The sequence below is a fragment of the Lampris incognitus genome, chromosome 13 (genome assembly GCF_029633865.1).
Source record: "Lampris incognitus isolate fLamInc1 chromosome 13, fLamInc1.hap2, whole genome shotgun sequence".
Classification (NCBI taxonomy): domain Eukaryota; kingdom Metazoa; phylum Chordata; class Actinopteri; order Lampriformes; family Lampridae; genus Lampris; species Lampris incognitus.
Window position 1 is genome coordinate 43,124,401 of NC_079223.1, and position 13,806 is coordinate 43,138,206.

General features: G+C 46.2%; 1 protein-coding gene across 1 annotated transcript in view; it reads right to left on the reverse strand.

The window, feature by feature from the left end:
• Positions 1-9,153: 9,153 nt before the first annotated feature.
• Positions 9,154-13,806, reverse strand: part of hpse2 (heparanase 2) — a 158,142-nt gene continuing 153,489 nt past the window's right edge. The window contains exon 12 of the mRNA XM_056292020.1: positions 9,154-9,961. Within this exon, the coding sequence (XP_056147995.1) occupies positions 9,799-9,961 (163 nt within the window). The 3' untranslated portion in view covers positions 9,154-9,798. The remainder of the gene's footprint in view (positions 9,962-13,806) is intronic.

Here is a 13,806-nt window from a genome sequence, read left to right on the forward strand (position 1 = left end):
GTTCTTACAGACCGCTCTCGAGTCAGTGCTTACAGCCATTTTCCTCGAATAAGCGTGATTTGTCTTAATGGTCACTGAGTCATGAAAAAGTCATGTGAGTGTAAGATTTCGTCATTTCGACTGGATTAGAATAGAATAGATAGAATAGATAGTATAGAATCACTTTATTTTTCCAAAGGGAACCTCACATAGTTTGAAGCAGTTAAACAAAAATATACTAATAAATATACAAACCTATAATACTGTAACGTGCATGGATAAGTTGACACGCTGGCCGCCGGCTGACGGGTCTGACCCTTTAGTCTAGCGGTTAGCGATGTCTCCTGCGGTGCGGGCGATACGGGTTCGCTTCCCGGCCGCGGCAGTTCCTGTGGTTGCGTTGTCCCCCGAATTCGCCCCAATTCCTACGAATTATAGAAATGATTACAGTTTAAATAGGAAATCATTGTGCATCAAGTATAATTATACTAATGTAATATACTAATGCTGTTATATATCGATCCTGAAATAGGATACAGATATACTATACTGCCAATGTACTAAAACTAATATAATTGCTACAACTAATATAATGTAGTGTAATACCACTAAATTATGTTAATTTACCAATAAGAAGATTAAATGATATAATTAACATAGATATATGTCAGCTGTTCTTTCACATTTAGCAACCTCACCACACATGTCGGCTCAAAGCAGTTTAGGGGTCTCTCATTGTTAAGGGGTCAGGGCTGATATTATTAAGGGCATTTTTTTTTATTCCGGCCTCTTTTCATTTAAATTTTGAACAGTACGACAGTGATATTTATAACAGCAAACGTACAAAACTTTAAGAGGAGCACCTTTATTTGAAAGGGATGCACACGAGGTTCCCGCGCACCCAAACGCCGGATTCTCCCTGCGAGTACGGCCTGATGTCAAAATCTGCGTTACATCATCATATTCTGTGCGGATTTCGTGTTTGGCTTCTGACATCCGCTTGTTTAGGCAGAGCATAGAAAAGCACATAACGTAAATATTTATGTTTTATTAACCTTGCTTGCTTCAGAATGGTCCAAAATGCGAGGAGTTCTAGGTTCTGGGCCAAGGTCTAATCTAGTCCATCAGTTTTCTGGGGACCCGGCTTTCGTGGAAGTCTTATTTAAGCTGACTCCTGTATATACTGAGTAAACATCACCGAGTCTTCAATGTTTGCTAACGGGGCAAAGGAGCCTTGCGTGTCTCAGGACGGATCGCTGAGTATAAACAGTGTTAAGTAGGCCTTGGTTATAGTTACCCAACTAGGGAGGCAGTGTCACGCAGCAGAGGCAGGCCGTCTGACTGTGCAGTCCCGCCAAGCTCCTGCACAATCCCACTGCCGGACCAAGTGATGCTCGGCAGTTTCATCCCAACTCACTGGTTTGTAGGGAGCAAGGGGCCAGAACAAGAGTCATGTTCATCAGAAAGCTCGGTAAGAACAATGGCTGCTCGGTGTTGGGAAGGCCACTGAGTCCCATGTTACAATAAAATACCTTGCTGACTACAACCCATCCACAGCGATTCGGTCGGTTCCTCCCAACGCCGTTTACTCATAAAACAGCGTTACTTTGATTGTGCTGCTGTGCTGATCAATATGAATTATAGCTCAGAGTGAGCAAACATGTCTTTGATTTGTGTTGTGAATTGTCTTCATTTGGCCGCTGCTGCACCGCTACATGTACGTACCAAGCATGTCACACAACTGATCCCCCATGTAGCCGCGCCGCTACACCAACCATGACACCGCTTTGAACTCGTCTGCTCGGGAAACAACAGTCCAACTCAATTTGCTTGTGTTTTTCGACCCTAACGTGTCTGCTTGCTCTCTCTCTCACTCTGTCTGTCTCTCTCACTCTGTCTCTGTCTCTCTCTCTCTGTCTGTCTCTCTCTCACTCTGTCTGTCTCTCCCTTTGTCTCTGTCTCTCTGTCTGTCTCTCTCTCACTCTGTCTCTGTCTCTCTGTCTCTCTCTCTCTCTGTCTGTCTCTTTCGTGTCTGTCTGTCCCTCTCTCTGTCTGTCTGTCTCTCTTTCTCTGTCTGTCTGTCTGTCTCTCTCTCTGTCTGTCTCGCTCTCTTTCTCTCTGTCTTGTCTCTCTCGTGTCTGTCTGTCCCTCTCTCTCTCTGTCTGTCCCTCTCTCACTCTGTCTGTCTCTGTCACTCTGTCTCTCTCTCTGTCTGTCTGTCTCTCTCTCTCTCTGTCTGTCTCTTTCGTGTCTGTCTGTCCCTCTCTCTCTCACTCTGTCTCTGTCTGTCTGTCTCTCTTTCTTTGCCTGTCTCTGTCTCTCTCTCTGTCTGTCTCGCTCTCTTTCTCTCTGTCTGTCTCGTGTCTGTCTGTCCCTCTCTCTCACTCTGTCTCTCTCTCTGTCTGTCTCTCTCTCACTCTGTCTCTGTCACTCTGTCTCTGTCTGTCTCTCTCTGTCTGTCTTGCTCTCTTTCTCTCTGTCTGTCTCTCTCGTGTCTGCCTGTCCCTCTCTCTCTCACTCTGTCTGTCTCTCTGTCTGTCTGTCTCTCTCTCACTCTGTCTCTCTCTGTCTGTCTCTCTCTCTTTCTCTGTCTGTCCCTCTCTCTCTCACTCTGTCTGTCTCTCTCTCTCTCACTCACACACACACACACACACACAAAATGTATTATGGTTGTGTGTGTGTGTGTGTGTGTGTGTGTGTGTGTGTGTGTGTGTGTGTGTGTGTGTGTGTGTGTGTGTGTGTGGATTTAAGTGTATGTGACAGGGAAGTTTGTTTATTTATTTATTCAGGGTCATGTGACTGAGGCACAGTAATGATGCCTGAGATTTTGTTCTTTAGCTCACCAGTTTATGGTGACATGATGGGAATGGAGGCTTTTCATAATGTGATGTAAATAAAAGTTATCTTAGAAGTCAAAGTCTCTCTCCCTCCATTTCTATACCTCCGCTCCCTCCATCTCTATGTTTCTCTCTCTCCCTCTCTATGCCCCCCTCTCTCTCTCCCCATCTCTATGCTCGTCTCTCTCTGCCCCCCTCCATCTCTCTCTGCCCCCTCTCCCTCCATCTCTCTCTGCCCCCCTCTCCCTCCATCTCTCTCTCTGCCCCCTCTCCCTCCATCTCTCTCTCTGCCCCCCTCTCCCTCCATCTCTCTCTGCCCCCCTCCCTCCATCTCTCTCTCTGCCCCCCTCCCTCAATCTCTCTCTCTCTGCCCCCTCCCTCCATCTCTCTCTCTCTGCCCCCCCTCCCTCCATCGCTCTCTCTCTGCCCCCCTCTCCCTCCATCTCTCTCTCTGCCCCCCTCTCCCTCCATCTCTCTCTCTGCCCCCCTCTCCCTCCATCTCTCTCTCTCTGCCCCCTCCCTCCATCTCTCTCTCTCTGCCCCCCTCTCCCTCCATCTCTCTCTCTCTGCCCCCCCTCCCTCCACCTCTCTCTCTCTGCCCCCCTCTCTCTCCATCTCTCTCTGCCCCCCTCCCTCCACCTCTCTCTCTCTGCCCCCCTCTCTCTCCATCTCTCTATGCCCCCCTCTCTCTCCATCTCTCTCTCTCTGCCCCCCTCTCTCTCCATCTCTCTCTCTCTGCCCCCCTCTCTCTCTGCCCCCCCTCCCTCCACCTCTCTCTCTCTGCCCCCCTCTCTCTCCATCTCTCTCTCTCTGCCCCCCTCTCTCTCTGCTCCCCTCTCCCTCCATCTCTCTCTCTCTGCTCCCCTCTCCCTCCATCTCTCTCTCTCTGCCCCCCTCTCTCTCCATCTCTCTCTCTCTGCCCCCCTCTCCCTCCATCTCTCTCTCTCTGCCCCCCTCTCTCTCTGCCCCCCTCTCCCTCCATCTCTCTCTCTCTGCCCCCCTCTCTCTCCATCTCTCTCCCTCGGTTAATGCCTGTGTGGAAAAGTGCACGTTACAAGTGAAGCCAGGTAGACAGAGTTCTTTCTGTTCACCGGGCTGGTGGCTGAAAGGAGCAAGTGTGAACCAGGACCAGGCTGGGACACTGTTTACAAGTCACCCAAGTTGGCCTTTTTTTTAAAATGAACCACATGTGTGTAGGAGACCGTGATCCGGAGCGGGCCCTTTCTGAAACCAACTGCGTTATTTACATAAAAGCGAGAGCTTCGCCGTTTCCTGTAAACGGAACTTGAAACAATAATACAATTTAAGGTACATGCTTTGGATCGCAACCCATGAGGGGCTGCCAGTGTGATGATTCACTGCGGTGAAACTCGCACACAGCTCCCTCCTCGGCAACTCCCCACGCCATAGAGGAGTCATTGGGTTTCGCCGTTTCTTGCATCACACTGGACCATGGGGCGCTCACTTAGCCTGTAAAGGAAACCAGCGCTACCAAGGCTGCCGGCGTCTGGCCCGGCCCACGGGCCCGCATATCCATTTTCTTCATACCATCCTATCAAGCATATCCCAGCTGTCTATCAGACACCGAGTCCAGGCCGGGCCGAGGTTTAGCGTGTCTGAGCTGAGGTCTGAAAGTTTAACCGACCCGGCCTCATGTTTCCCTTCAACGGCGATGTCATGCACTGACAAGACAGCAGTCTGCCCACTACAAAGACCCACTGCAACTGCCTCGACATCTGGGCCCAGTGTTACGACTGCTGTGCGTGCGTGGGTTTGTGTGTGTGTGTGTGTGTGTGTGTGTGTGTGTGTGTACATATGCATGTGTGTTGCTTTTCAGCTATATTTTTGAGGACCGATTTGAATTTCAGCCATACCAGTGAAGGGTCTATTGTAGAGCTGTGTTTCTCTCTCTCTCTCTCCCTCTCTCACTCTGTGTATGTGAGAGAGCGAGAGACAGGGGGAGCGGGTGAGAGGGGCAGAGAGAGTTAGCTAGAGGGAGAGAGGGAGAAAGGGAGAGAGGGAGAGGGGCAGAGAGAGTGAGCTAGAGGGAGAGAGGGAGAGAGGGAGAGGGGGAGAGAGAGAGAGGGGCAGAGAGAGTGAGCTAGAGGGAGAGAGGGAGAAAGGGAGAGAGGGAGAGGGGGAGAGAGAGAGGGAGAGGGGCAGAGAGAGTGAGTTAGAGGGAGAGAGGGAGAAAGGGAGAGAGAGAGAGAGGGAGAGAGAGCGGGAGAGGGGCAGAGAGAGTGAGCGAGAGACAGGGAGAGAAAGAGAGAGAGTAAGCGAGAGAGAGGGGAGAGAGAGTGAGAGAGTAAGCGGGAAAGAGAGAGAGAGCGAGAGAGAGAGGGAGAGAAAGAGAGTAAGCGAGAGAGAGGGGAGAGAGAGTGAGAGAGTAAGCAGGAGAGAGAGAGAGGGGAGAGAGAGAGAGAGAGAGAGAGAGAGAGAGAGAGAGAGAGAGAGAGAGAGAGAGAGAGAGAGAGAGAGAGAGAGAGAGCAAGGGAGGGGGCAGAGAGCGAGAGAGAGAGTAAGCGAGAGAGAGGGGAGAGAGAGTAAGCGCGAGAGAGCGAGACAGACAGGGTATCACGTGCATGCGTGAGAGAGAAAATCTGCAAGAACACGTATGTGTGTGTTTGTGTGCGCATGCATGTATGTGTGTGTGTGTGCGTGCGTGTGTGTCGGGAGGGGAGGAGAGGGGGGGGTTGAGTGTCAGCCAACACCTCCTGAAAAGACTTACGGGCGAACTCTTTGATGCCTCTTCACTTGGCCCGACTGCGGAGAGGTAGAGAGATGCTGCTTAGTAAAAGGCTTGTGTGTGTCTGTACGGCAGGAGAGGGGCTTCAGACCATATGTATAGGTTCCTTTTGTGCTCCTTTTCCAGTATTAATCATTACGCTTTCATGCCTTCGTCTCTCTGTCCCGCGCTCAGGCACACGTGCTTCTTTCTGCAGAGCCTCTCCGGCGCTCGGCCCCGCGAGGGAAGCTGCTCACCGTCCGTCAAAGCCCGGCGGCCCTCACCCCCCCTCCCCCCCTTACTGCCGCGCCGGTCCTCGGTGCGGTCTCACACGGGGCCCGCCGGCCCGCGTTGTGCACGGCGGCGGCGGCGGGGCGGCTCATCAGAGCGCATTAGCGGCCCTTCGCCGGCTACCGGGGACCGCGCAGGACACAACATGCAGACACGGTCAGGACTTGAGAAACGTTTATTGTCAGCGTAAACAAATCTTTTTTGAAAAAATATCCAAAGCCGCCCTGTACACAATAAAATAATGCTCTCGGAGAAGAAATATGAACAACTCTACATGAACTATAAACACATTTAGAGGACAACATGTTATTCGTCACATTCGGGCGCTTCGCCCGGCCCTTCTTTACCCTCCGCCGCGTCTTGGAGACGTAACCACGGCAACGGTGACGTCGTAATTTCTCTTCTTCTTCGTTTATTCAAGGAAACGCTTAATAAACCGTGGCCAAGTGATTAAAATCTCTCCGCGTCACCGCCTTCACACACTCTGCGGCTTCCGCCGTCTTTCGGCAAAATGGCCGAAGAGCAGCCAAGTCAAAATGACGCGGGTGCAACCAACGTCCATCCACCCATTATCCAAACCGCTCACCCTGCTGTCAGGGATGCTGGAGCCTCGCCCAGCAGTCACCGGGCGGCAGGCGGGGAGACACCCCGGACAGGCCGCCAGGCCTTCACACAGGGCCCACACACATCCACGCCTAGGGACAATTTAGTACGGCCGAGTCACCTGACCTACATGTCTTTGGACTGTGGGAGGAAACCGACGCAGACACGGGGAGCACATGATAAGATCGAGTCAATCAATTCAGTCATTCTTATCCCTTACTGAGTCACTCTTATCCCTTATCATCCGTATCCCTTACTGAGTCATTCTTATTCCTTATCATCCTTATCCCTTACTGACTCATTCTTATCCCTTACTGAGTCATTCTTATCCCTTATCATTCTTATCCCTTACTGAGTCACTCTTATCCCTTATCATCCGTATCCCTTACTGAGTCATTCTTATCCCTTATTACTCTTATCCCTTACTGAGTCATTCTTATTCCTTATCATCCTTATCCCTTACTGAGTCATTCTTATCCCTTACCATACTTATCCCTTACTGAGTCACTCTTATCCCTTATCATCCTTATCCCTTACTGAGTCATTCTTATTCCTTATCATCCTTATCCCTTACTGACTCATTCTTATCCCTTACTGAGTCATTCTTATCCCTTATCATTCTTATCCCTTACTGAGTCACTCTTATCCCTTATCATCCGTATCCCTTACTGAGTCATTCTTATCCCTTATTACTCTTATCCCTTACTGAGTCATTCTTATCCCTTATCATCCGTATCCCTTACTGAGTCATTCTTATTCCTTATTACTCTTATCCCTTACTGAGTCATTCTTATTCCTTATCATCCTTATCCCTTACTGAGTCATTCTTATCCCTTACCATACTTATCCCTTACTGAGTCATTCTTATCCCTTATCATTCTTATCCCTTACTGAGTCATTCGTATCCCTTATCATTCTTATCCCTTAGGGAGTCATTATTATCCTCAGTTGAGTCATTCTTATCCCTTATCATTCTTATCCCTTAGTGAGTCATTCTTATTCCTTATCATTCTTATCCCTTAGTGAGTCATTCTTATCGCTTATCATTCTTATCCTCAGTTGAGTCATTCTTATCGCTTATCATTCTTATCCTCAGTTGAGTCATTCTTATCCCCTATCATTCGTATCCCTTAGTGAGTCATTCTTATTCTTTATCATTCTTATCCCTTACTGAGTCATTCTTATTCTTATCCCTTACTGAGTCATTCGTATCCCTTATCATTCTTATCCTCAGTTGAGTCATTCTTATCCCTTACTGAGTCATTCTTATCCCTTAGCATTCTTATCCCTTACTGAGTCATTCTTATTCCTTATCATTCTTATCCCTTACTGAGTCATTCGTATCCCTTATCATTCTTATCCCTTACTGAGTCATTCGTATCCCTTATCATTCTTATCCCTTAGTGAGTCATTCTTATCGCTTATCATTCTTATCCCTTAGTGAGTCATTCTTTATCATTCTTATCCCTTACTGAGTCATTCTTATTCTTATCCCTTACTGAGTCATTCGTATCCCTTATCATTCTTATCCTCAGTTGAGTCATTCTTATCCCTTACTGAGTCATTCTTATCCCTTATCATTCTTATCCCTTACTGAGTCATTCTTACCCCTTATCATTCTTATCCCTTACTGAGTCATTCTTATCCCTTTTCTGAAAAAAAAAAAAAAGTTCCATCAGACAAGATGAAGAAAAACATTCTTAAATTTTGTCCCACTTTCGGCTTAAGTATGATGTTTTTTAATACAAATTAAATTGATTGAATTGTCTGTGAAAGAGATATTGCCAAAACTTATAGAGAAGGGGGTAGTCGCTCATGCAGGTTTTTACCCACTGGAGGGTGCCGGGCCCATGGGCCCATGGGTTTTCGGGTGCTGAACCTGCACCCCAAAACAGAGAAAAGTAAAATCTCTCATGGAGAATTTATAATGTATAGCTAATGCACATAAATTAGGTCCATATGTAAATAAACTCATCACGCACACACCTCATCTTTTCTCCTGTACTGTGCAATGCAACGTACTCTCTGCATCATCGTCTCAGATCACATGACAGCAAAGGGCAATCTGTACAAAATAGATTGTGAGTGTGTTTATCCAACAAGCTAGCAGCATAAGAGAGTGACTAAAGACAGGATCCACACTGGGAGGACAGTGAACGCCTGATGAACTGGGGTTTTGTTTTGTTTTTTTGCCTCGGGAAGTACAATCGCTGATCCAAAAACACAGATTCTTGTAAAATGTCATCTACCGGAGGGCAGATTAGTAGATGGGTCTACATTGTTCCCTGGCAGAACAGCATCACTGACCCAGAAAAGCCTCAAATTCTGCACTTATAATGGCACAGGGAAAAATGCCACAGAAAGACAATGGCTGAACCCCAGCCCAGACAAAAACAATTGATAAAAATAAACAGACCGTCCCCTTGAAGTCATTAGATACGGAGCTGTGGTGTAAATTGAGCTGTCTCGGGGGACACGAGGAAACAAATCTCTGTTTAGCGGCATGGTAAACGGGGACTAGACAGACACATCAGTAGCATTATCAAGGAAACACATTGTCACACACACACACACACACACACACACACACACACACACACACACACACACACACACACACACACACAGACACACTTGTAACAAGTCCTGTCATCAGCATACGCACACCATGGAGGTCTATCTGCAGACAAAATCAAATCGATTCCAAGTCAGCTTGTTCATGCATCAATGTTGTTGTAAAAACCTTGTTTTGCCTCGTGCTGTTTTACTGGCTGGTCAGTAAAATGCCAGAAGGGGGATTGCATAGCAGAAACGCTCTTGGCAGACGTAGTCGGCGACTGAGCTTGTGTTTTAATGATCCTCAATAGAAAACAAAGCCCGGCTGGATAAGAGGATGTGGCCATCTCAACAATGCATCTCCGTCACAAACAAAACACAAACTTCACACAAAGATACAAAATAACAAAAATATTACTGTCCATAGAAGTCCATGTAGCATATGACACAGTTTAGAAGCAGTTGAAAGGTGTTCAGTGCAACCGTAGTTCTACACAAAGGGTGGGTCTTTCTGTAGCGGACCAGAGAACAGAAGAGGGAAGGGAATTTGGGGGGGGGGGGGGGGGTCATCCCTACTCCGGTTTAAAGTTGTGAGATGTGATGAGGTGAGGCTTGGTGTGTGAGGAGTGCTGGCGACTTTAATGTTTCCAGGTTAATGAATGTGCCACTGACACTGAAGTAAATCCTTACGCTTGAGATGCAAACCACCCGGAGCTTTGGGAAAATAAATGTAAATGGGGGATGGACGATGACGTTTTGGCAAAGTTCTGAATGTCAGGCAAGTAGTTCAGGGACGATGGGTCAGTATTATCTTCGGCAGGCATATGCATTGATGTTTTTGATGACGTAGAAGCCGATGGTCATTGGAGGCATGGCTATTGTCCGTCCAGCCCTCAGTGTCCTGGGCTTCAACTCTGGGAATGTCTCATTGTCTACCATGAAGAGCTTCTCCCCATTCAGCTGGATATGTCTGCAAAGACCAGAGCACGTCAGCACAGACAGAGAAATCACTGTCGGTCAGTCAGTACATCCATCCATCAATCAAATAAAACATAGCTCATATAGAATTGTTCCCCATCATAACTCAATGTGCCTTAAGAGAACACTTGTGTGTGTGTGTGCAAACGTGTGTGTGTGTGTGTGTGTGTGTGTGTGTGTGTGTGTGTGTGTGTGCACATATGCATGTGTGCTCCTTTTCAGCTGTATTTTTGAAGGCCAATTCTAATTTTCGACCGTAGCCACGAGGACATTTTTGCAACATGAAGACATTGCGGCTGGTCTTCACCTCTTTAAGGGTCTATTTCAGAGTTAGTACTTGAGTTTAGGCTTAAATTCAGAATTAGGAGAAGGTTAAAGTTAGGGTAAGGGTTAAAATTAGGCATGTAGTTCTGATGCTTAAGGTTAGGGTTAAGGAAAGTGTAGAAAGACACAAGCGTGTGTGTGTGTGTGTGTTAAGAGGGTGCATAGAAACTCTGGTTAGGATCACTGCAGAGTGCTTGCATTAACGCACAATAAAGCAATATTAAAGCTGAAATCAGCATTTTTCTCCATTATCAAATAGTGATTTCATCCATCTGGACCCTGGCGTCAGGTAACGTTACACTAACTGGAATCCTGACCCCGGTTGCAGACACTCTCCATATAACCACTGTTGGAATTTATGACCGGATAGGATGGCCACTGGTTTAGCAGCAGACACATTCCTAATCACACAGGAAACGGATGACGATGTGGTGCTGCTTCTGTTGGACGGGTAATCTACCAGTTCTATAATCAATATTACACTACAACAGCATTCTCATATAGTTTGATGTAGTTTGTAATTGTCTGTGTTAGCTTTGGCCCAAGACATTTTTACAAGGGCGGGAATCGTTTACTGCTGCGCTGACAGCACACCAGCCACAATGGCTGCTACACCTGGTTTGTAGTCCTCACTGCCAGAGGGAGCGAGCGACTGGGGAAATCACAGATTTGACCTTTAAAGCAATCTAAATAAGAAGAGCTGCATCTCATTTCATCTGAGTCAACAGCTGAACGCACTGGTCTTCATACAATGTGCTTAGGTAGAGTGATCATGCTTACAGTGTAGGTCCGCATTTAACTTTGGCAGTATGTCCTTTATTTTACCATTTTCAAACACCAAGTGGGCCAGGGACAGCTAAGCCCTCCCTATCTTTTTACAGTAAAGATGAGAAAACTGTTGTTAAAAATCCTTACAGCAGATCGTTTTAAATTTCAGTGGAACCTAAGAGCAGCGGCGGCACCAAACAGTCACAAGAAGACCACAGGATGCATGTAAATGAGCTTATTTTTTACAGCCAAACACAGCTGCGCCGCTTCCATTCATCTTCGTAGTAAGTGAGTGACAGGCGTTGTGACACGCCCCTTTGATTCATTCAGCCCTCAGGCCGCCGACTTTTGACCAATGACAGCAGATGTACAGAGTGACGACATGCACAGTGAGGAGCACAAGGAAGGGGAGGGGAGCGCGGGAGTTAGCAGGAACGAGGTGGGTTATTTACTTTATCATCCGTTTTCTTCGATGTCTCTGGAGGAAAGAAAAAAAAAATGGCCTGGGGACACATCGTCCAAATGACGCTCGAGTAACACAAAAGGAGAAACGACAAAATCGTAAGTTTTGCGTTACATGGTTTCAACGAAAGGACCAGCTAACGGCTAGTGTAGCTAAGAGTTCACTTTTTTTTTTCCCTGTTTCAATGCTAGCTTCTTGGAGGAGACACGGCTTGGACCCGACGAGGAATTGTGGATTTGAAACATTTATCTGACAAAATTGGGAATGTCAGTAAAACGTCAAGTGTGACGCAATGACCTGGCTGGAAAAAAACAAAGCCCAGCCAAGGCCGACATAAATTCAGAGAGACCATCTGCAGATCTCTCCCTCTCTCGTTCCCTTTTTCAGGGTGTGTGTGTATGCAAGAAAGAGAAAGACATACAGAGAGTATTGTGGCATCAGTCCACTCTTGTGGGTCCTTCTCTATAATGTTGAAGAGCATGTGCTATAAGAAAGTATAGTGTAGTGTGGTCGCTGTAACTTGGTATCTCAGCTGTGATGCTGCTGTTGCTACTGCGTGTAATATCGACGGGTATAATGTATTTGTTAGCCCAGCCACGCAACATCACCACCAGCCGTCACTGGAGTGGAGTACTGGGACATATATTACGAGGACATATAACACTACAACACCGTCAGGTCTACTAAACGAGGAGGGAAGCAGAAGGAGACTTGAGTACTCTGGATTTTTTTAAATCTTTGACGGGGGGGCCAGTGAAACAGAATCCATTCACACTGCTACTTTCTACGAGCCTCATGATGCACCCTTTTGTCCACTTGGGGGCGCTGCAGCTACAGCATGTGAGGACTTCAGCTCTCGCAGTGAAGCACAAGTGAATGACTCGACCTTTGTGTTGTTTCAAGGCGGTCAAATCATAGGACTTAAAAGTGAAAGTGCTGAAAAATATTCACCTGAATTAAAAAAATGGTATTGTACACCCAAAATCTATCACGCTGTTTGTGGGACTGCTGAGTTCACGCGGAGCACCAAGCACCAAGTTTTATCTGATGCCAAAATTGCACAAAAAACCCCCCCAAAATAAAACATGCAACGAAGAAATCTCTTCACAAGCACGCAAACAAAAATAACAAAGCAATAAAAATAATAATAAAAAAAAATCAAGCGCATTTTATCGTTTATTCAGGTGGTGAGAAATCAAAATTTCACATGTTCTCTTTTTAATTGGCAGGAAAAAAAAACAGCACAACGGTGAACATCAGCCTTTCTGGTATTCAGGTGCACGGCGAGGTGATGCTCACCCCGTTGGAATGAGTAAAACTGTTGACCTCATCTCTGTTTGTGGACCGGCTGCTCCACACACAGACCGTCTGTTCTGAAGAAGGGCTATTAATAACTCTTTGAGCAATACGGCTCTCTTTCTTTCTTTTTTTGTCTTCTTTCACCCTTGATGTCCTTACTCGCTCCACTGGATAATTCTGTGGAAGGGTCTAGAAGAGATGCCTGGTCTTACAGACTTAATGGTGAACACTCATGGACCGCTCATGGTTTATGAGTGCTCACAGACACAGAGGACATCAGGATTACTGTGAGTAGATTTGAAGCCCTAATTTTACACCACTAAACATGGAACCATACCCCGCATTTTAACGCTACCTTCCTGTACATTATGTGCATGTAGAAGTACCGTTGCATGATGAGCACGTAACCTACATGATCGCAGTGAAAAGGCACGGCACCGTATAAGAACAAGGACCACTATCAAATTATCAAGTTGCACTGTTCCTTTATCTCGACTTTTTAATCATTATGTTAAGTGAATAAAATGCCTTTTTTTAGAAATATATGAAGAGTACTACATTTTAAATTCACAGCTGTAAAATACTCACATTACATGTTGCGCAAAATCTATGTATTTATGCACAACGTTTTGCTTTAATGTGACATATTTGTTCATATTGCTAACAATAATCTGTTTTTAATGTGTGACTGCTGACATAAAGAGTTAATGAGTCATTAACTACACCATTTTGACCCAATAATGTGTGATTTATTTACCATTTACCTATTGCACAACATTAGAATAAACATTTTAAACCGTAATTGTGCAACTGTACGGCCATTAAATCTGCTTACTACTGAAATCGACATTTGATCACCTAAGAATGTTTTTTTTAATCTTTTACTTCATTTCTTTTGAAAATTCTAATTTCTGAGTACACCAAGAAAAAAATGAGGAAAAAAAAAATTCAAAGGGAAAGAGACTTATTGGAAACCCAATTAA